Consider the following 21686-nt stretch of genomic DNA (forward strand, 5'->3'; position numbering starts at 1 on the left):
AATAATAAACAGATGTATAGTATGCGCATAAGTGCATGAAAGAACATTTTGGGTTTTTTATGTAGGCCTACCACATTTTTACAGCTCGCACCCCATTTTTAAATCTCGCACCCTATCCGCACCCCCCTTGCTCTGGCGACGTCACTGATAAGTAGGCTACTTCTGTTTCTATTTATGAATGAAAATGGTTCATGGTCCAATACCTCAGAAAAGCAGAGCATGTTGGATACTGAATGAATGTACATTTTATGCGGTGATGATTTTAAGGGTATTAAAATAGCTTGAAGGAATTTATTATTTTTAGTCTGCTAATCTGCTGTAGAAAGTTGTGAGGAAAATATGTGGTAGTACTGAAATAGAATGATGTATTTGCCATTCAGTAAAATTTTATGACATTGACATGTTTCTACTATAGATCTACAGTGTTTTGTGCTATTCGCGAGTTCCTTCTGTTAGTGAGGTTAGGAGCTGTCAGTGAAATAAGATTAGTTTCTTTGACTGATGAATATATTACTTTTCCTTTTCAAAGTTTAGGTGAAACTACATGGGTACAGATGAATTTCAGTGAATACAGTTAGTGCAACATGGCAACGATTAAAGCGAAACTACCTTCTTATGGAACAATATATAAAGTGTCCCCACAATATGATAATCAGTCCAGCAGGGTGAGTATGTCATTGTTTGTGTGTTTTTCCATATTACTGTTAAATTCCATGTAGGTGATGTTTAGGTAAAAGGGCTTATCCCACAAACGAAAGCTTGGTTAAACTAGCGCTGAGGTAGTTGCCTTCGCACTCCGCTTGTACACTTTGCATATATACGAATTTGTGACAGGTTAGGTTTGGTTGGTTTAGGCTTTTGTTATATCTTGCATATACGATCAACTGCATCTCCACAAAAAAAAAAAATCCATCTGAATAACGGTTAGCGCGTCTGGCCGCGAAACCAGGTGGTCCGGGTTCGATTCACGATCGGAGCAAGTTACCTGGTTGAGGTTTTTTCCGAGGTTTTTCCTCAACTCCATAGGAGCAAATGCTGGGTAACTTTCGGTGCTGGACCCCGGATTCATTTCAGTGGCATTATCACGTTCATCTCATTCAGACACCAAATAACCTAAGATGTTGATAAAGCGTCGTAAAATAACCTACTAAAATAAAAAAGAAATCCCTTATAAATTCAATGATTTTCACCGGAACTACCTCAGCGCTAGTTTCACCACGTCCGATCGTGGGAATCGTGTTGTACTGTTTTTTATCCTCTGCTAGCGTGTATTTCCGTAAATATTGTGAGTTAAAGGTCCATGCTAATGATAAAAATAGGTTAGGTCAATGTAATAACTGTAAGCTACCATACTTATTTTTACCACGGTGATATTCACTTAAATCGACACAAAAAAGAATTAAAAAAAATAAGTAATTGTGGATATCCACTTCACCATCCATTTTCGATAAAAAGAACCCTAATTTTTACCCCCTTTTCAAAAGAACTTAGAAAAAAAAAAGTAACGAGATGACCTAACCTAACCTAACCAAACCAAACTTTCGACTTACACATCAATGCACCGAACTATTAAGGTAGGCTACCAGTAAGAAAGATTGATGTGTTTGTTAGATTGATACCAAAGTTAAAATTTAGGTTAGGTCAGGTCAGGTCAGGTCAGGTTAAGTTATCTCGATACTTTTTTTTCTAAATTCTTTTGAAAATGGGGGTAAAAACTGGCGATTCTCAGAAAAAAAAAATCGAAAATTGGTGGTGAAGTGGATCGCCACAATTACCAAAACTTTTTATCAATAATAGGCCTATACATTATTATGTAATATTGTCCATACTAATGATATCAAATTTTCATACTCAGAAGACGTTAAGATCTTCATAGTGTAAAACTGCCAGCCATTGTCATTCTTCCCCCCACCAAACAGATCGTTATTTCCAACTTCTTACAAAATTAATTAAATGTCCGTACAAGAATTAGAAATTACAAAAAATCCTTCCCACTACAATAGGCCTACTATGTTTCCTGTCCATGCTAATGACTTAAATATCAATGGACAAAGTTTCCATATAAATCAGTATCATGTTAATTAGTTAAAAAAAAAAAGATATTAATATTTTATTTGATTCTTTGTTATAAATTGTGATTGTAGTGACATACTTGCACAGTCCAGAAAATAATTAATCTCATGAAAGAATACAACCAAATGACAAAATCTACACAAGGGACATCCATGCTAATGACGTTTTACATTTTATATAATATACCGGTAATAAAAATATTATTTATAATAAAAATTTTATTTTTTGGTATAAGGACAGATATAAACAAAAGCATATAGGCCTAAGCCTAATAAATTGGAAGGATATATGAATTTGGTGCATGCTATTTGTGTAGGGGCTTAAAAATGCAGCCTATTTTTAGAATCACCCAAATATCTTAATGCGATATCTCTAAATGAATATCGAGTTCAAAACCACTAACCAAGATTTCTATGTCACTCTGTGTGGGTAGATTTTTCAAAGACAAAACGGGTGTTTAAAAAAAGAAAAACTGACAGTTCAAAATGATACCAATTTTAAAGATATTGTAAAGCTTTGTCAAAACAAAGAAATGTGCTTGACTCAAACTTTTTTCTCGCTATACATCACACATGCTCAAAAAGTATTACTAATAGAAAATTATTCTAATTCTGAAATTTTTGCTGTCTCGAAGTGAAAAATTCCTCCAGGAACATAGCATACAATTCCTGGGCAATTCCGTCGAATCCTGGATGGTTGGGAACCCTAGCATCGTCTCATATATATAGGCTATAAAAACACAGAAACAAGCATTTGTGTGCATCATGATATTTGATTCTTGTTTTATCTTCCTATCTTTGTAAAAACACTATGCTATGGTCCTATATAGGTCTACAGTTTTATTGCATCTGACACAGTTCAGAATGTGTTATTTACTGTTCACTGAATTACAGAATTTGCAAACACACTTCTCGGTCACCATATAAAAATTCACTCCTGTTGTATAGTTTGTTATGGAAGTCTTGCAAACCTCCAGCCTTGTGTCTCATTTGCTGATTAGTTCCCTTCCTGTTCCTCTCAGTCATGACACTAGTGGTGAAGAAGTCTTCGTCTACATTGATCCTCTTGAACTGCAGGTTTTCAGCCAGCATTCCTTCATAGGTGTTCGTGAGTGGTTGAAGTAAAGTGTAGTGTAGGTCCTCGATTGAGATTGATTCTCTGGTCAAAATATATACCAGCCTGAATACATTAAATTTCGATACTCCCAGTTCTCTCTTCAGGCATTTAGCCTTTACCATCTCCCAGGCTTTTAGATATTTTTTCGTCAGATGTTCCCACATCACGTGAATTCCGTACATCATGATTGGCACAATTTTGGCGTGGAAGAGCTTCATAACTGTCTAAAGTGACACAAGATGATGTTGGAATTGGATCTGCTAGGCAAAAGACCAGAATGGTTCATGCAGGATCATGCTCTACCACAGTGGTCATCAGCACAGAGAACCCTGGGGCTAGCGTCTCTTACCCGCGGAGAACACACTGCACGATGATGCATTTGTAGCTGCTAGCTGGTATGCTCTCTATCTCTTTCTGCTGCACGCTGGAGCACGCGGGATGGCTCCTCTTACCCTTTGCCCATTTCAGCGAATGCTGATGACCACTGCTCTACCACATTATACCACATCTGTGCGGAATTGACTCTTTGATAACTTCCCCTATCAGTGGACAGAGAATGAGCTCCCAGATTACCTGACGTAAATCCACTTGACTTTGCTTTCTGTGGTTTTCTGAAGGAAAAGGTAGGTATATACGAAGTGAAGATTTGTGACCTGCAACATTTACGATTGTGGATTGAGGAGAAGTGTTTTGAAATCACTACCAACATGCTATGCCACATTGTAAGTAACATGAAGCTCCACCTCCAGACATGTTTGGAAATCAGAGGGGGTCGTATTGGTATTGAACATATCTTATGATTTATCCTGCAGGACTTGTCGGACATCCTATAGTTGGAGTGATGGTTGTCGATATTTTGAAGCAGACTTTTTATTCCCGTATTATTTCTTGTGGCTTATTAATGATGTCGTCTTGTTTTGTTATTCAGACCCCATTTCTCATGTAGTTAATATCAAACGTATTTATTTATTACTGTATTTCCAGATATATTCTCTTACATTAGTAGTTGTAAAGTCTGAACATAAAGTAATTCAAAGCAAGGACGTAATTTTAGTTATTAATAATTTGTCATGTTATAGAATGATGATGTAACAGAAGAGTATCAAAATCGAACTTCATCCAGCCCAACAAACCAGCTTCCTACACCTGCAGCATCACCTACACTGAAAAGTGATGCCCGTGTGAGTTCAACATAATTCATTTCTTTTATTTTATGATGAACCTCTAGATCCGCATTTTTCAACCTTTTTCATCATGTGGCACACTAAAGGTGTAATTTAAAATTCCGCGGAACACTCATATAATCTGAACCAATGGTTCCCCAACCAGTGTGGAGGGGAGAGGGGGGAGATTTTGAGAGTTTTAGAAGGGAATATGTTTACTGAATGACGACTTGTACCATGTCCGCTCATTGTTGACTCTTGTGGACTCACTTTTTTTTACTTCTTTCTTCACTTTTACTTTTTTAGTATTCGCTATTTTCATCTTCTTGTGACACACCAACAGTATCATGGCACACCAGTTGAAAATGGCTGCTCTAGATGGTTAATTGACACTTCTGAAAATAGTGTCCATAATATATGTATCACTTTTTAAATTATTTTTTTAGTAGGTTATTTTACACGATTTATCAACATCTTAGGTTATTTAGCATCTGAATGAGAGGAAAGTGATAATGCCGGTGAAATGAGTCTGGGTCCAGTACCGAAAGTTACCCAGCATTTGGTCATATTGGGTTGAGGGAAAACACCGGAAAAACCTCCACCAGATAACTTTCCCCAACCAGGAATTGAACCCGGGCCACCTGGTTTTGCGGCCAGATGCGCTAGCCGTTACTCCACAGATGTGGACCTTTTTAAATTACAAAGAATAGCTATGTTATTAGATATTTAAAAATAAAGATGTAATTTTAGTTCATATCTTTTCTACCATTTATGCAACCTTTAAAATCCGGACATTGTCTCTCTACAGACAAGTGGGATTTTTTAAAATGTAGATTTAAGCATTCAGTTGTCATAGTAACGAGATTGGTTGTATTACAACAGCTATTTAGTTTAATGCCAGTTTAATCTCATTGGATTATACTTCGTCTTCAATTATTAAAAAATGTAATATCCTATGATGAAACAAAATGACAGACCACACAGAACAGAGACTTTTAAATCATGAACTCCTCACTGAATGACTGAATTTGGATTATTATTTTTTTATCCAATGGCAGGTACTTCAACTAATCCTTATTTTGTATAAGAAGTCCATATATCAACAAACATGAAGCAGAATCCTTCTGTACTCCAACCACTGCACAGTGGGATGGATGGGCAATCTACCTGAAAATAATGTAAAAAATCAAGTCTTAATATTTGACAATTTCAGACATCAGAGCTGCTAAGCAATACCTATAGTATCTCACAGCATGTTTGATAGCCCTGGAAAGGCCTTATTTATGTTTAGTCTAGCTCCAGAAGTTAAGCGTATAGAAAGAGGGCTATAAAATTTATTTAGTCTTACGTTAAAAAATTGTAAAATTGTTAAAAAAGGCATATACCTTCGACAGACTGCCGTTTCAACGCTATTTCACGTCATCTTCAGTGTCTCCTGAACCACTGGTGATCTTGACTCTATGATGTGCATTTGTCGATGGTAGGGGTGGGGGTGTGTTGTTCCTATGGTGGGGGCTGGCTGTTTGTGTGTTATGATGTATTATGACGTCGAATAATGTGTGTGTATTGAACTGCAATTGTGTGTTAAGTATATATTGTGGGTATACTATTGTATTCTTATATATTTCGTACTGTTCTAGGATGTTTAATTGTGAACTTTTTGGTGTGATGTGTAAAATTTCCATATCTGTTTCTATATTATTGTAGTCATGATTATTGTTGATAATGTGGTCTGCATAATTTGATGTGATGTAGGGTTTGGTTATAGCTTTAATATGTTCATTATATCTTGTGTGAAAGGATCTTCTTGTCTGTCCTGTGTAAAAATGTGGGCAACTATTGCATTTTAATTTGTAAACTCCAGTTGAATTATATTTATTTGAATGTTTAATGTGATTATTTAGGTATTTCTGTGTTGTATTATTTGTTTTGTATGTTATCTTGTATTTTAGTTTTCTGAATGAAGTTGCAATTTTGTGAGTATTGGTATTGTGATATGTTAATGTTATGTATTTATTCTCGTGTGGTGTTTGTGTTGGTTTGTTCTGTTTTTTGTTTTGCCTTTTTTATTAGTGTGTCTATTATGTTAGGGTTGTATCCATTGTCTTGTGCTATATATTTCATTGTGTTTAATTCTTCAGTGTAGTTGTCATTGTTCATTGGTATATTAATTAATCTGTGTGTCATTGTACGGAAATCTGCATGTTTATGTTGTATGGGATGATTTGATGAATTGTGTATATGTGTTGTGGTTGTAGTGGGTTTCCTGTATATTTTGAATTCGTGTCTGTTATTTGTTTTGGCTATGGTGATGTCTAAGAAGTTTATAGCTTGGTTATGTTCCATTTCTATTGTATACTTTAATTTGGGATGTATTTTGTTGAGTTGTTGATGTAGGTTTTCTATTTGTCTTTTGTTTCCATTATATAGGACTATTATGTCATCTACATATCGATGCCAGTACATTATTTTCTCTGCGTGTTTGCTGCACAATGGGCTGTTAGGGGACTGATATATTCCAATTCTATGCAGGTGTTTGGCCAAACAATGATGGCCTGTTGCCAATCTAAATGCAGCTACAGACGATTTTCGTGGTAAATCGGGAATTAACTGTGGATTATGATGCAGAGAGTTCCATTTTTTCCCTTGAGATTGTGTTATCAAATTTTGTTTGTTGAAGTCTAAGTATGTAGATTTAATAAATCTTTTCACAGAGTAATACGTAGATTTAGTAACAGGTCTGTAAGTAGCAGTGCTGCCCTTCTTTGCTAAAGCATCCACATTCTTGTTTCCCAGGATTCCACATGGGATGGTATCCATAGGAATACAATTCTTTTATTGAGTGATATTAATTGAGAGAGCATTTTATGTTCAAAAGTATGGCGAGTGAATGCATGAGAATATTAATTTTTCATCTGAAGGTTCAATATTGTTAACAAGTAGAGTACCGATATCTACAATAAGGAGACCCTGTAAACTTTTCGAGCGAAAAATGTAGACGAAATGTTGTGAAAAATGTTGTCTCCTCACACATTGGAGAGTTCGTTTTTGCAGTAAAGTGTTCCTTACGATCTTCGGAAAGGCATGGTGATGTCCGAATAGTCAAAGAGGTGGATGTCACAACTCCTCGAAGGGTAACAAAAGTAAAGAAAGCATAGCAATCATTCAGCCCATAAAAGGGTAGTTTCCCTTACCCAAACGTAATCACTAATCAGCCTTCATTCAGAAAACAAGTATGCTACCTGTAACTAATTTACAAAATTTTATGAAAATCTGCTAGATAGGGACGAAATTATATTATTAAATTATTGTTGTATACATTCACTCTTGTAGAGAGGTAGTTTCCCTTATGCAAACGTAATATCTTTCGTACACAAAACAAGTATGCTACCTGTAACTAATTTACAAAATTTTATGAAAATTTACTAGATAGGAGACAAATTATATTATTAAATTATTGTTGTATACATTCACCCCTATAAAGGGATAATTTCTTTATCCAAACATAATCAGACTTCGTACACAAAACAAGTATGGTACTTGTAACTAATAGACTATATCTTGTGAAAATCTGTTACATAGGAGAGAAGATGTTATTTTTGTGTGGATTCACCCCTATAAAGTTGTAATTTTCCTTATCCAAACGTAACCAGACTTCCTACACAAAACAAGTATGTTACTTGTAATTAACATACTATATTCTGTGAATATCTTACATAGTAAAGAAGAAGATATTATTTTTTTTATGGATTCACCCCTATAAAGGGGTAGTTTTCCTCATCAAAACGCAATCAGACTTCGTACACAAAACAAGTATGGTACTGTAACTAATAGACTATATCTTGTGAAAATCTGTTACATAGGAGAGAAGATATTTTTGTGTGGATTCACCCCCTATAAAGGGGTAATTTTCCTTATCCAAACGTAACCAGACTTCGAACACAAAACAAGTATGTTACTTGTAATTAATATACTATATTCTGTGAATATCTGTTACATAGGAGAGAAGATATTATTTTTTATGGATTCACCCCTATAAAGGGGTAGTTTTCCTCATCAAAACGCAGTCAGACTTCGTACACAAAACAAGTACGGTACTTGTTAACTAATATACTATATTTTGTGAAAATCTGCTGTATAGGAGAGAAGTTATTATTTTTGTATACATTTACCCCCTACAAAGGGGTAGTTTGCCCCATCCAAACGTATTGAGACTTCGTACATAAAACAACTATGCTATCTGTAAATAAGATACAAAGTTTTGTGAATATCTGTTATATAGGAGGGAAGTTATTAATTTATTCCAGCTAGATTACTCATCTGTCTCACTGTGCACTGATTGGTTCTATGTCTGTACTGGAAAATGAGTCATGCACCAGCACATGTGGAGCAATAACAGATAATGTGACATGAACATGTAATTATTTTAAAGTAACAGCCTAACATAAAGCATCAAATGCATGCAAGATTTTTAGAAGAATGTATTTACATTATGTCAGATAATGAACTGTCTGTAAAAAGTTTCCCTTTGTGATGTTTGAACTCTGAATTTCCAGAAACTGGCTCAGTCATTATAACCTACACTAATTCTTTATATGTGTCGCAACATTTACAACACGCAATTTAACACAGTACATATTCTAGTACAGTACAAAGACCAAACAATAACAGAAACTCATTGATCGACCATTGTTCCTATCTCTGTGTTTGGGTTAGAGTTTTGATAAATTACACAACTTCTTTGTTATGTTTGTCACACTTCATTGTCAACGATACATGCTGGATCCCACTTAAAAATCACATTCTTTCTTGACAGCATTTATTAGTTTCCTAACTGCTTCATGTATTGTATTTCCTTCTCATGTTTAGAAAAGTAGCAATTTCTCATTAAGACTTCGGAAATATATAACAGATTGTGCTTTCAGACAGGTAACTAATTAATGGCGTGTTCTAGATGCTATAAAAAGGCTCTTTGTCCTGTTGCCAATAGGAAGGACTTCAGACACATAAATTTGTTGATATATATATAGTCTTCTTGTGTGGAATGTAGATTGTATGTCAATCACCCAAGCATCCTTCTCTAGGAATGACACTCCAAAGCTGTATTTCTTTTTGCTGCTGCTATAGTGTTGCCTTTGGTGCACCGTGGAAGGTGAAGTACATAGCACTGAATGATCATGGTGATCAGTGCCAAGGCCTCATCCATCCTTGTTTTTTTATTTGGCTATATCACGACGCATTATCAACTGCTATGATTATCTAGCATCTGAGTGAGATGAAGGTGGTAATGCCAATGGGTAGAGGGAAAATCCCCTGATAAAACCTCAACCAGGTAACTTGTCCCAATCAGGATTTTAATCCAGGCCCACTCACCTCATGGTTAGACATGTTAACCATTACTCCACAGCACGGGTTGTATTACCTTAGGTTAGGTGAAAATAGGGCATCAAGATGTTGGCTTCTGGAATATAAACTGTAATTTTGAAATAATCATAAAGTTTCTCATAACTATTCTTGGACTCATTGAGCAAAAATCTTTACGAACATAATGATATGAATTTTCTGCACTACACAAATCATAATAATAAAAAAAAAAGGTATTTCTCGGAAGATATCATACAGAAGGCTAAAAGGTGGAATATCCTGGAAAGCATGTTATTCTTGAAATTATGGTGAATTTCGCTATCATAAAGAATATTTACTGTGAATTTACAGTAATTTACTAATCAAAAGAACAGCTTATATATATATATATATACAAGAACTCTGAAATTCCGTGAATGAATTAATATATAATTATATATACAATTAATATATATATTAATTCATTCACGGAATTTCAGAGTTCTTATGAATTCATATTACCGTACTCTTGTAGTGCTGAAATCTACTGTAGGCCTATTTCTATTTCATTTGGGGAGTGATTATGCTTGACAGAAGTCTACCCATGTGCACTGATGGGATGCTTTGTTGCAAAATATAGCTCCTATGGAATAATTCAGATACATACATACATACATACATACAGTACATACATACATACATACATACATACATACATACATACATACATACATACATACATACATACATACATACATACGTCCACACCTGTGGAGTAACGGTCAGCACGTCTGGCCGCGAAACCAGGTGGCCTGGGTTCGAATCCCAGTCGGGGCAAGTTACCTGGTTGAGGTTTTTTCCGGGGTTTTCCCTCAACCCAATACGAGCAAATGCTGGGTAACTTTCGGTGCTGGACCCCGGACTCATTTCACCGGCATTATCACCTTCATATCATTCAGACGCTAAATAACCTAGATGTTTATACAGCGTCGTAAAATAACCCAATAAAATTTAAAAAAAAAAAATACATACATATACATGTACATATATGATGAACCGTCAGTGATGTCATTAATTTCAGGGGGTCATTCTTTGAGATATTTCAAACGAAAAAAAGTTTAATACAATTTTGCTCGTTTTTACTTCCTTTTCGAGAAAAAAATTGTTTTATATGAAACATTTCATAACGTGTTTTGGGAAAGCAATTGATTTAATTTCCATTATTCTCAGTCAATTTAAGAGAGCAATATATTATGATTTACTTGAAGCAAGTAAAGAGATGTGTTTGGAAGTAAATCCCGAAAAGACAAAGTATATGATTATGTCTCGTGACGAGAATATTGTACGAAATGGAAATATAAAAATTGGAAATTAATCCTTTGAAGAGATGGAAAAATTCAAATACCTTTGAGCAACAGTAACAAATATAAATGATACACGGGAGGAAATTAAACACAGAATAAATATGGAAAATGCCTGTTATTATTCGGTTGAGAAGTTTTTATCATCCAGTCTACTGTCAAAAAATCTGAAAGAATTTATGAAACAGTTATATTAGGAAAATATTTGGTGCTAAGAGGGATGAAGTTACAGGAGAATGGAGAAAGTTACACAATACAGAACTGCATGCATTGTATTCTTCACCTGACATAATTAGGGACATTAAATCCAGACGTTTGAGATGGGCAGGGCATGTAGCATGTATGGGCGAATCCAGAATGCATATAGAGTGTTAGTTGGGAGGCCGGAGGGAAAAAGACCTTTTGGGAGGCCGAGACGTAGATGGGAAGATAATATTAAAATGGATTTGAGGAAGGTGATATATGATGATAGAGACTGGATTAATCTTGCTCAGGATAGGGATCAATGGCGGGCTTATGTGAGGGCGGCAATGAAACTCCGGGTTCCTTAAAAGCCATTAAGTAAGTAAGTGTATTATGATAATAAATGATTGAAAGACTATTTGTTTTCAATAATAAATAATCTGTGGTGCAACAGCCCATGAAGAGTCGAGGCCAACCAGCTGTTTGCTGGCCTCACGTCCACATGCCTTATCAGAGGTGAACAATATTGTGTTGTTAGCACGATAATCCTCCCAGGCATTATAGCTGGTTCACGAAACTAGATTTCATCACAATGCTGGGTGAACACTAATCCCATAAGTTACCATTGGCCAAAATTTCATGAGAAAATTTCTTCCCCCACGAGGACTCAAATCAGCTTGGAAAGTGCCTACTAATGACATGACAGTCAGAGATCTTTTTAATTAATAATTCTTTTGCAGGGATATAGGCCTAATGCCCATGACACACTACACCAACATCTGTGAACTATGTAATGTGTATGGAGCCAGCTTAGCATTCATATTAGAGCTTGAAATATGTTGCTGCATAGTGGAGCCATCTTGTGTAGATAATTAAAACACGAATTTTATTATGCCATTTGAAAAACTGTGTGATATCAGCAGATCGAAATAGTGACATAAATTTGAGCTAGGCCTACTGATTTTCTGTTAATTGTTCCATTTTATTTTACTTATTACAAATTTTATAGCCTGCATGATGGATATATTAGCTGTGGGAGTGGGAGATACAGATGGTGGGAGTAGCTGTGTTTACAAAATATTCCCGTGGTGAAGCTATGTCACAATTCGAGCATTATTCTGCGCCAAAAGAAAGCATTCTTCAAAGTTCAATGAATGTATTACCACAGTCTAGTATATACAGTCACGAAGCTCAATACGTAGTAAATATGCATCCAGAGATAGTTGCTAACCACTAGGATCGCTACTATCGCCTCATTGCAGACAATGCGAAATAGTACCTGCACAGTCTATGGTTCCTAGTACCCTCATAAACTCAAGCTTCGTGACTGTATATACTAGACTGTGGTATTTACAAATCTGTTTTTTTTTTAAAGATGGGACATGACATTAGCTCTGTGATCGGGAAATTAACTGAATATCACATAACATCGGAGGCTGTTGCTATGGTAACAACAGTTGAGTTGCCAAAGTTACAGTTCCCATGTGGTGAGTGCTCAGTAGCTCTCTTGGCATTATTGTGAAGGGTTTTGTGTTTTATTCTCTGTCAATTTTTGCATTTTTTTGTATCTTCGCTCTCATCAATTGTCAGTTGATGTTTTTAATATCAACTGGTAGCTCACATCAGCTGATTGCGTGGTCGCCCAAATTGGCAACAGAGTGCTGTAGTTCCAAGTACTGCTGTTTAACTGTCATGTCCCATCTTTCGAGAAAACAGGTATAGTTCTGGATGTAGTGTGTTATTGGCCTAAATAATAATAATAATAATAATAATAATAATAATAATAATAATAATAATAATAATAATGTTTATTGCCAGAAAAATACAATACAAAGAAATTGTAAACTTACAAAATTCTAGCACTCCCCTGAGAAAGAGTGTTCTTGTGCTCAGGATTCAATACAAATAAATTTACATGCATAAATTACAATAAAATAACATGTAAAAATTAATAATTACTCATAATAAATTGCTTACATACATTTTTATATTTCAAACTTGGAGGTAAATAGATGTGGATATTTCTTTATTAATTTGTTTAAATTCTGTGGCCGATATTAGTACTATGGTTGAAAGCAGTGCTCGTTAAACACTTAGGTTCAAACAAACGTATTGTGTTTGTGAGTATATGTTATGAAATATTGTTTTCTTAGAATTCTCCAAGCTGTGCTATAATTCATTTGAAGGTGCCTGGACATCTGACTAACAATACTAATTCCATAATAATTATTTTTGTTTATTCCACTACTTCTCACTGATGTTGAGATGCTTCAGGCATCATTGATTACCTTTGGTCTTCCAGATTTTTTTTATCAGCAATAGAACCAGTTTCCTGATTAAATCTACGTGTACTTACGAATGAAACATGGGCCTTCTCTTAAATAGATAACTGTTCTAAATTTTCTCAGACCTTCAGAAAGACTTCTATTGCTTTCATAATAGCATTGGACCACTGTATCCCTTTCATAAGAACATTGGACCAGCTGTAGCCTAACATTAAATTATAAGAACCATTGCTTGAAACTTCAGAATTCTTGTAGCAGTACAAGTCATATCATTAATGTTTTAATCAACAAAAAGTAACACATAAAAAGCTCCATTTTAGCCCTTTTTAGTGATGTTTTCGTTTTTGTGTTTTTTTCTTACCTCAAGCACTGGTATTAACCTATATTTCTAATACTTTAAAGTTTTAAATTACTTTTGAATGGGTGTATACATTAAAATGATTGTAATTGTCACAACATTATGTAACTAATACTGTTTGTGCGTTTTCAAACTATCCATTATTCTTTAAAATGTTAAACATTAGTTATTAAGATTTAACAGATGTATTGTGTTTTTTATCACTTATTCTGTTATTATTATAAATAAGGACTAAAAATATCTTTGTTTTCACTGTTAAGTTACTTATATTTTTATATGATTAAGTACAATTACAGATTACATTATTTTGTCTTTTTTTCTTGTAACAGGAATAAAATACCTATGTTGTCTTATTGAAAACATTCTCGAACGTTAAAACAAGTTCTTGAGTTCATATTGGTCATGGGCTGAGGGTAGCTCCTCGACATCATTTCTTTTCATCCAGCATTTTAATAACAACATGTAAGTACTATGAAAAGAAAACTAAAAGGAAACCATGTAGGCTAATGTTGTATATAACCTATATTCGATATTTTATATCAGTACTTACATTTAAAATGAAATAAAATAGAATTAGCACAGAATTTCATTCCCACGTATGAAATGAAATATACTTTAACATGTGAGATTTTATTTCACAGTAAGTTAATTTTATATACAAGAAAAGTATTAGATTGTACTAATGTTTTTGAATTTAATATCTCCAGTGTTTCGTAACTGTTTATATGTTGCATTATCAAGTGATTAGCTCTGCTTCCAACCAGGAATATGCACATCAAGACATGCTTGCGATAATATTAATCCATAACCTTCCGCGCTTTTTTACTCATATAACCTTGATTAATAGTAGCATTCACACTATTATATACATGGAAGATTACAAATTGATAATGACGCTGTTGATACCGACCATGCAAGCATATCTGATTCGCGTGTATCTGGCTGGGAACCGAGGTGAATGTTCTGCAGTTCCAGATCTGAATCCCGTCTATATTGTTAGGTCTGTTTTGGCTCATCAAAACAATTGAATTTGTTAATATTATTTCTCTCAATAAAGGAAAACTTGTCCTATCTTTAGATTCAAATTATGACAGTTGATTTGATACTGTGATATGCTATAACTGTAAGAATCGTGGGATTTTGTTGGTGTCATGATATTTAGTTAGGAATGTTAACTGGCATAGAAACTAATTTCTTTTTAATAGCAGTTATTCAGTTTGCGAATATTACGATATGTTTCCTCCACATAGTAGCTAATAATACAATATCATGTCAATTGTATTTAGAAGAAAAAGTTTTGGTTTTTCAATGTTTGTGGATTTAATAACCATAGTGTTTCAGAACTCCCTATAAATTTCTTCAATAGGTTAATAAAATACAATAAAACCTCGTTAATCTGGACCTCATAATGAATTTGTTGTTTTTCAGGATGTATTATGTCCTGTAGTTTCAATTAAACAAGAAGATAATGCGTCTTCGGATAGGTGAGTGCGCATTTTAATAAATAAGTTTAATTTCCATTATACAGATACAGTGCTCGGACATGGCATATAAATAAGATACAGTAATATCCTACTAATTGATAAATCGTAGTTACAAATAGTTACAAACAAAATAGAAACATACAAATGAATGTGTAGACAAGAAGCAAATTGCAACCTATGCAAAATTAACAGCAGTATAATATGAATGTTTAAAGTAGTTAGCAAATCATAAGCTAATTTAAATTAACGATAACAGTACAAATAAACGTTTAAAGCAAATAAATCACAGGCTAATTAAATTCACAATAATGTAGACGAATTTTTAAAATAAATAGCAAATTACAAGCTAAATGAATTTAACAATTATAGTACAAATGAATGTTTAAAATACTTGTAAGTGGCAAATTACAAGCTAAGTAAAATTAACAACAATCGAGACAAATTTGTAGTGACAGTTCACAGAACTAGTAACAGAGCAAAGTCATATAGTAATTAAATGCTAGAGCAAACATAAATGGAGGCACGTGATAGAATGGGAGGTACAGAGAGAAAGAAATATGATAGGAACTTAAGTGAAAACAATGTATGGCAAGTTTAGAGTAGCTACTACATTAGTTGTCTGTACATCGTTTCTGAAGTACTGGTAATGAGGAAATGCTTTAGAAAGCTTCGAAAGGAATTTTATGTTTTCTGACTGCAGATATTGGTCGGAAGAGAATTAAAGATTTTGAAACATAAGTAAATGGAAGACGATTCAAAAAGTTTAGTACCGTAGTAGTGTGCTTAGAGAGGGTTATGGCATCCTTGTTTCGAGTGTAGTCATGTAGCCCTTTCTACAGTGCTGATGCTTTTTTTATCCCTTTATTCTTAGTTTCCTCTACTATGTCGGTCAATTTTAAATATGCCACCACGACTTGACAACAATGTGTGACCTGTTGCACTTCCCATGGTTCCAGTTGTGTGTATGAATACCATTGGAAATGTGAACCGTAATTTTTTCAATTGTTGCAGATAAGTTTTTATGTACATGTGTGTATGTGCATGCTAAATTTGTAGGTATTTAACATATTTCCTTAAGTTTCTGGAGATAATCTCTGTTCCCTGATTTTGATCAATTCTGTATTTAAAATAACTTTTATGCTCTACCATGCCAAAATGTAGTAATTATACACCTGGTAGTAGCCCTTTAATGCACCTCATTAAAGTACACCTATTCATTATAGTTCAGTTGTTCAGCCAATAAGAAATCACCATTGTACCATTATAAAACCGCAAGTATCGATTATTCTCGGATATGCAATCGAAAGACAATTAGTGAAACGTCACAGAGGCTGAAAATCCAATACTGTCGAAGATTATGTTCTGTTACTATAATAATTAGCATTAATTGTAAATAATATTCAAATAAATTCAATTTGCCATCTCGTTTTTCAATTCTAAACCAATTTCCAGATTATATCAATATTATTGTTCATGTTATTCTCTAGATTATATCAAGGTCAATGACATTCGTCCCTCGGAAAAAATCAATACTTTCGCGTCTGCGCACATCTCACAATTTAGAAGGTCAGTTCCGCTCTTCACTTAGATAACCATAACATGAATACATATGAATAATTTCAAGTTAGAAATATGGTCGAGCATAAAAAGTCGTATGAAACTTGCCTATAATGGTAATTAAGACGCTCGTATGAAAATTACGAAACTCGCTTGCACTCGTTTCATAAACAAACATACTCGCGTCTTAATTACTACCATTATAGGCTCGTTGCATACTGTACTATTGTTGCATGTATTTGGTTGATGAAACTCATTATGAACTTGTAATTGGTACCTCACTTTAGAACATATTTGTATAAATTCCATTGAGAAACAAATATTACAATTTACTCATTTTTCTCTCTGATTTAATGTACCAAAGAGAACTTCCTTTTAGCATATATTAATAAACTGGTCATTCCTTTTTCAGCTCCGAGTGCACTACAGTCTCTGAAGACCAAAACATAACACCTTGGCAAAGCAAAGAGGAGAGTTTCAGCATGATGGACATCTTCAATGAAAACTTAAGGATGTTGTGGTACCAGAACATGGGATTTCCTTTCTTGCCAGGTTTCTTGATGCAGCCTAGCATCCACGACCTGGAGATGAACATCGAAAACCACTTGGAGACCAGTCCGCTGAAGTGCGATGTATGTGATAAGACCTTCAAACGCCACGAACTCATGACTCACATTTCCCAGACAGGGGAGAAACATTTCAAGTGCGGACCATGCGCAAAAAAATTCACGGAACAGTTGAACTTCTTGATGGACGAGGCAGGAGGCAGGTCCTTCCCTTGCGAGATTTGTAACCGGACATTTCCTTTCCGTTATCTTCTTATCCGACACTTCCGATCTCATACTGGAGAAAAGCCCTTCGCGTGTACTATCTGTGATAAAGGTTTCGGGCAACGAGGTGCCCTTGTTGAGCACGTTCGTGTGCATACTGGGGAAAAACCATTTCAGTGTGAGTTCTGCGACAAGAGATTCTCCAGGCGCGACTGTTTGGTAGATCATCTAAGAACTCACTCTGGAGAAAAACCATTCCCGTGTGATGTATGTACCATGAGTTTTGCACGACGAGGAGATCTTATGAGACATAGCACCACTCATACGGGAACTAGGGTTTTTGAATGTGAGATATGCAATAAACGTTTCGCACGACGTAGTAATTTAGTGTGTCATTCTTTGATTCATACCGGAGAGAAACCTTTCGAATGTGCTGTTTGCGGAAAGAGCTTCGCACGCAGACGCGAACTTGCGTCTCATTGCCGTATTCACACAGGAGAGAGGGAGTTTGAATGTGAAGTGTGTAAGAAGAGATTTATACGTCGCCATGATGTCGTAATCCACATGAGATTACACACTGGCGAAAAACCGTTTAAGTGTAAAGTTTGTGGCAGAAGCTTTATGCAAAGTAATATCTTGTCTGGACACATGCGCACTCACTCTACTGAGACACCGTTCAAGTGTGAGTTTTGTGGTAAAGGTTTTAAGCGTCGAGGGAGTCTTGTAGATCATACACGCACTCACACAGGGGACAAACCTTACAAGTGTGAGTTGTGCGACAAGAGCTTCAATCGCCAGAGTGTTCTCTGGAGGCACATTCAAGGACATGAAGGTCAAAAGTTTAGATGTAAATTATGTAAAAATGGTTTCGAAACTCTTAAAATTCTAAAGAGACATCCATGTCCAAAGAAAGAACAAAAAGCCAAACAGTAGTATCTTGTATTTCTCTCATCTGTATAGGCCTATACTTAACACCCATCACACTAAAGCTTAGTTATACTTTTCATAGTGTTCAGATATTCTTTATGACTTCACTTGTAGTGGTAAAATGTGTTCTAGGTATCGTAAGAAAGCAATGGATATTGTTCTGTAAAGATCTAATTAGAAATTTGCACATTATTCCGTCACTATTAATAGAGCGTGGCTAACGTTAACCACATTATAGACTCAGTTTTCCTTGATTTACCATATTTTCTCAACTTTCACTGCAGACTAATCTATGGACATAGGAATAGCAAAATTAGCAGTAATTACAGTTTACTTAGAAAATTATGTTTGTCAGTCATATCCATGTGGAAAGCCAGAAAAGACATCATTTTCAACTGTCCATTGAGATGTACCTTTTTAATGTTTCAGAACTATTTACTGGTTCCATTCTTAGAAAATAGTTTGAACAATATCAGCTCTTGAAATTTGTAGTTAATATTTGGAAGTTCTTGGCTTATGAATTAAAAGTATGGCAATTTTAAAGATACGATGGAAAGGTATGTTGTCATTAATGACGTCACTACTACCGGCATATGAGAATTAACTAAAATTATTCTCTTATTTTTTTCCTCTTATCCTTGCCTATTTACCTTCCCTCCTTTTATCTTTCTTTTCTCTATTTCTTGTCTTCAAAAGTATTTGTAAAGATGAACATATTAGCAGTCTGGTCACCCGAATTTTCAGTTTATTAAGAAAATTGTTTTTCGGTGTCTCTTTGTAGAAGATTATTAAAACGAACGTGTTCATGAAATATAAAATGTTGGAAGCAAAAAAAAAAAAAAAAAAAGAAACTAGTCACACTCATGAGTGCGGTCAGTATCACCAATCGTTTCTGGAGGCATTTGGAATCTGTGTAGCCTGATGTATACATTCCAACTTTAGTCTAGGAGTAGCTAACAATGGCCACAGAGATTAGAGTAAAATAGTAGTGAGTCATGATTTTTTTAAGGAAGTTTAAACTGTTTAAGGTGGCGCAATAGTCAAGGACAGCACAGATTTTTAACAGTTAATCAACAGACAGAGGCCTCATTCTCATTTTGCACCGCCTGAAAGTCATGGTCTATATATATTGCAGGCAAAGTCACACAATTCCCTGAAAATAGCAGTACCGGTAATAAAGGATGAAGCAGTAATACAAAATAATTAGTATTTATTATTGTCATCTCACTACATTGTAGCCTTAGTGGAGTTTGTAATGCAGCTCTGTTCTTTCTTTTGGCAGCAAAGATGTGTTTCACAGTATCATGAAACTTATCTCACTTTTTCATTCACTGAAGAATGATTTTTAAGTAGATAGGGATAATCCATTGAGGGTATCTTGAGTTGTAATACTTCTGAAGTAATTTTTTATCCTTTGTAACACAAAAACTTTTTTCTAGTAGAGGTGTTTGGAAATTTTGAAAAGACACTGCTTTTTGCTCATAAAAGACTACAGTCATTCCATGCAAAGCAGTACCAGTATGTCGGAAAACATCAGCAATTCAAACTGTGTTAATATTTACATATCTAATTTTCAACATCATATACAGTGTGATTTCGTTCAAAGTGTACAAACTGCAGGAGATAATTCCTGAAAGGATAAGGAACAGAAATTGTATAATGAAAGTAGGTCGGGGAATGCATGCTTTTCTCACTAGAGAGCTGTACTCTTCCCCATGACGGTAGTGAGCATTTGTATCGGTGACATTACGTAGACATCCGCTTCAGTGGTAGTGCCAACAACCTAACATGGACGTGTTTGTGTAGGTAGTGCAGCACTAAGTTACTATGGTCAGATACACCAATCATGAACAGGCTGACAAGGTATTTACATACGGACAAGCACATGGCAATGGGCGGGCGGCTGCACTGCTGTACCAGGAAAAGTACCCCAATCGACAGCACCCGCAACATACAATTTCTGCAAGAATTTTTCGTCGTTTGGGTGAGACAGGCTCGTTTACGGGACTGGGTCACCATGAAGGACGGGTGCGCAAGATAAGTACCCCAGCCTTGGAGGAAGATGTGATAAATGCTAGGGAACAAGATTGCCATATCAGCACCAGGCAGATGGCTCGCCAATGTGGGGTAAGCCAGACAACAGTGTGAAACATTCTCCATGAGAACTGTTACTACCCTTATCACGTGCAACGTGTGCAGGACTTGTTACCGAGGGACTTTCCTCTGCGGGAACAGTTTTGTCGCTAGTTCCTTGGACAGGTCACCCGTAATCGAAACTTCCTGTCATCCTCCTATTTACCGATGAGGTCAGTTTACGAAGGGCGGCATCATCAACCTCCACAACAATCCTGTATGGGATATGCGGAATCCCCATGCTATGATGGAAGTGAACCATCAGCACTGGTTCAGCCTCAATGTGTGGGCAGGGATTATTGGCGATCATCATGTTGGACCAGTCGTCCTTCCAAGATGCCTCACAGGCGAGGCATATCTCAACTTCTTGCGGGTGACCCTCCCTCCCCTGCTGGAGGACGTTCCTTGTGCAGTACGAATGGTTATGTGGCTGTTACATGATGGTGCTCCAGCCCATTTCCATATTACCTTGCGGAGGCATCTCAACAACATCTTCCCCGGTCGGTAGATTTGACAAGGAGGTCCAATTTCATGGCCTCCTCGGTCATCTGATCTCAACCCATTAGATTTCTACCTGTGGAGGCATCTCAAAGCAGTCGTGTATGCTGAACCCATCCCGGACGTGCAGACACTGGAACAACACATTCGTGCTGCCTGTGACACCATCCGAATGCAGCCTGGAATATTTGAACATGTGCAGCAGTCTCTGCTACAGCGCTACACACATGTCTTGAGGCCCATGGGTGTCACTTCAAACACCTCTTCACCTCTTCTAACTGTGGCCTCATGACACTGCGTCATGCATTGCATTGTAGTATTGTTGAAGGAATGAATAAATAAATGCTTATAGCACAGAACTTATGCATTTCTGGACGTATGTCCATTATACCACGTTTGTTCCTTATCCTTTCAGGAATCATCTCCTGCAGTTTG

The 21686-nt window shown here is 35.7% G+C and overlaps 1 protein-coding gene across 2 annotated transcripts; it reads left to right on the plus strand.

The window, feature by feature from the left end:
- The first annotated feature begins 250 nt into the window (after positions 1 to 250).
- Positions 251 to 19471, plus strand: LOC138706219 (gastrula zinc finger protein XlCGF57.1-like). Of its 2 annotated transcripts, none has more exons than XM_069835257.1 (5): positions 251 to 344; positions 530 to 665; positions 4269 to 4370; positions 15311 to 15366; positions 17336 to 19471. In XM_069835257.1, exons 2-5 carry the CDS (start codon positions 585 to 587, stop codon positions 18624 to 18626), a joined length of 1530 nt encoding a protein of 509 aa, XP_069691358.1. In that variant the 5' UTR covers positions 251 to 344; positions 530 to 584; the 3' UTR covers positions 18627 to 19471. The 2 variants fall into 2 exon arrangements, with proteins under 2 accessions (XP_069691358.1, XP_069691359.1); XM_069835258.1 differs by having other exon boundaries at positions 252 to 328; positions 535 to 665.
- Positions 19472 to 21686: the final 2215 nt, after the last annotated feature.

Source organism: Periplaneta americana, chromosome 9 (assembly GCF_040183065.1).
Source record: "Periplaneta americana isolate PAMFEO1 chromosome 9, P.americana_PAMFEO1_priV1, whole genome shotgun sequence".
Taxonomy (NCBI): Eukaryota; Metazoa; Arthropoda; class Insecta; order Blattodea; family Blattidae; genus Periplaneta; species Periplaneta americana.

What these genes read in the sequence shown, in the direction of transcription:
- LOC138706219 (XM_069835257.1), top strand. Translation starts at nt 585, where the DNA reads ATGGCAACGATTAAAGCGAAACTACCTTCTTATGGAACAATATATAAA. An exon ending in CACTGAAAAGTGATGCCCGT is followed by an intron (nt 4,371 to 15,310) that starts GTGAGTTCAACA and finishes GTTGTTTTTCAG; the next exon opens with GATGTATTATGTCCTGTAGT. An exon ending in GATAATGCGTCTTCGGATAG is followed by an intron (nt 15,367 to 17,335) that starts GTGAGTGCGCAT and finishes TTCCTTTTTCAG; the next exon opens with CTCCGAGTGCACTACAGTCT.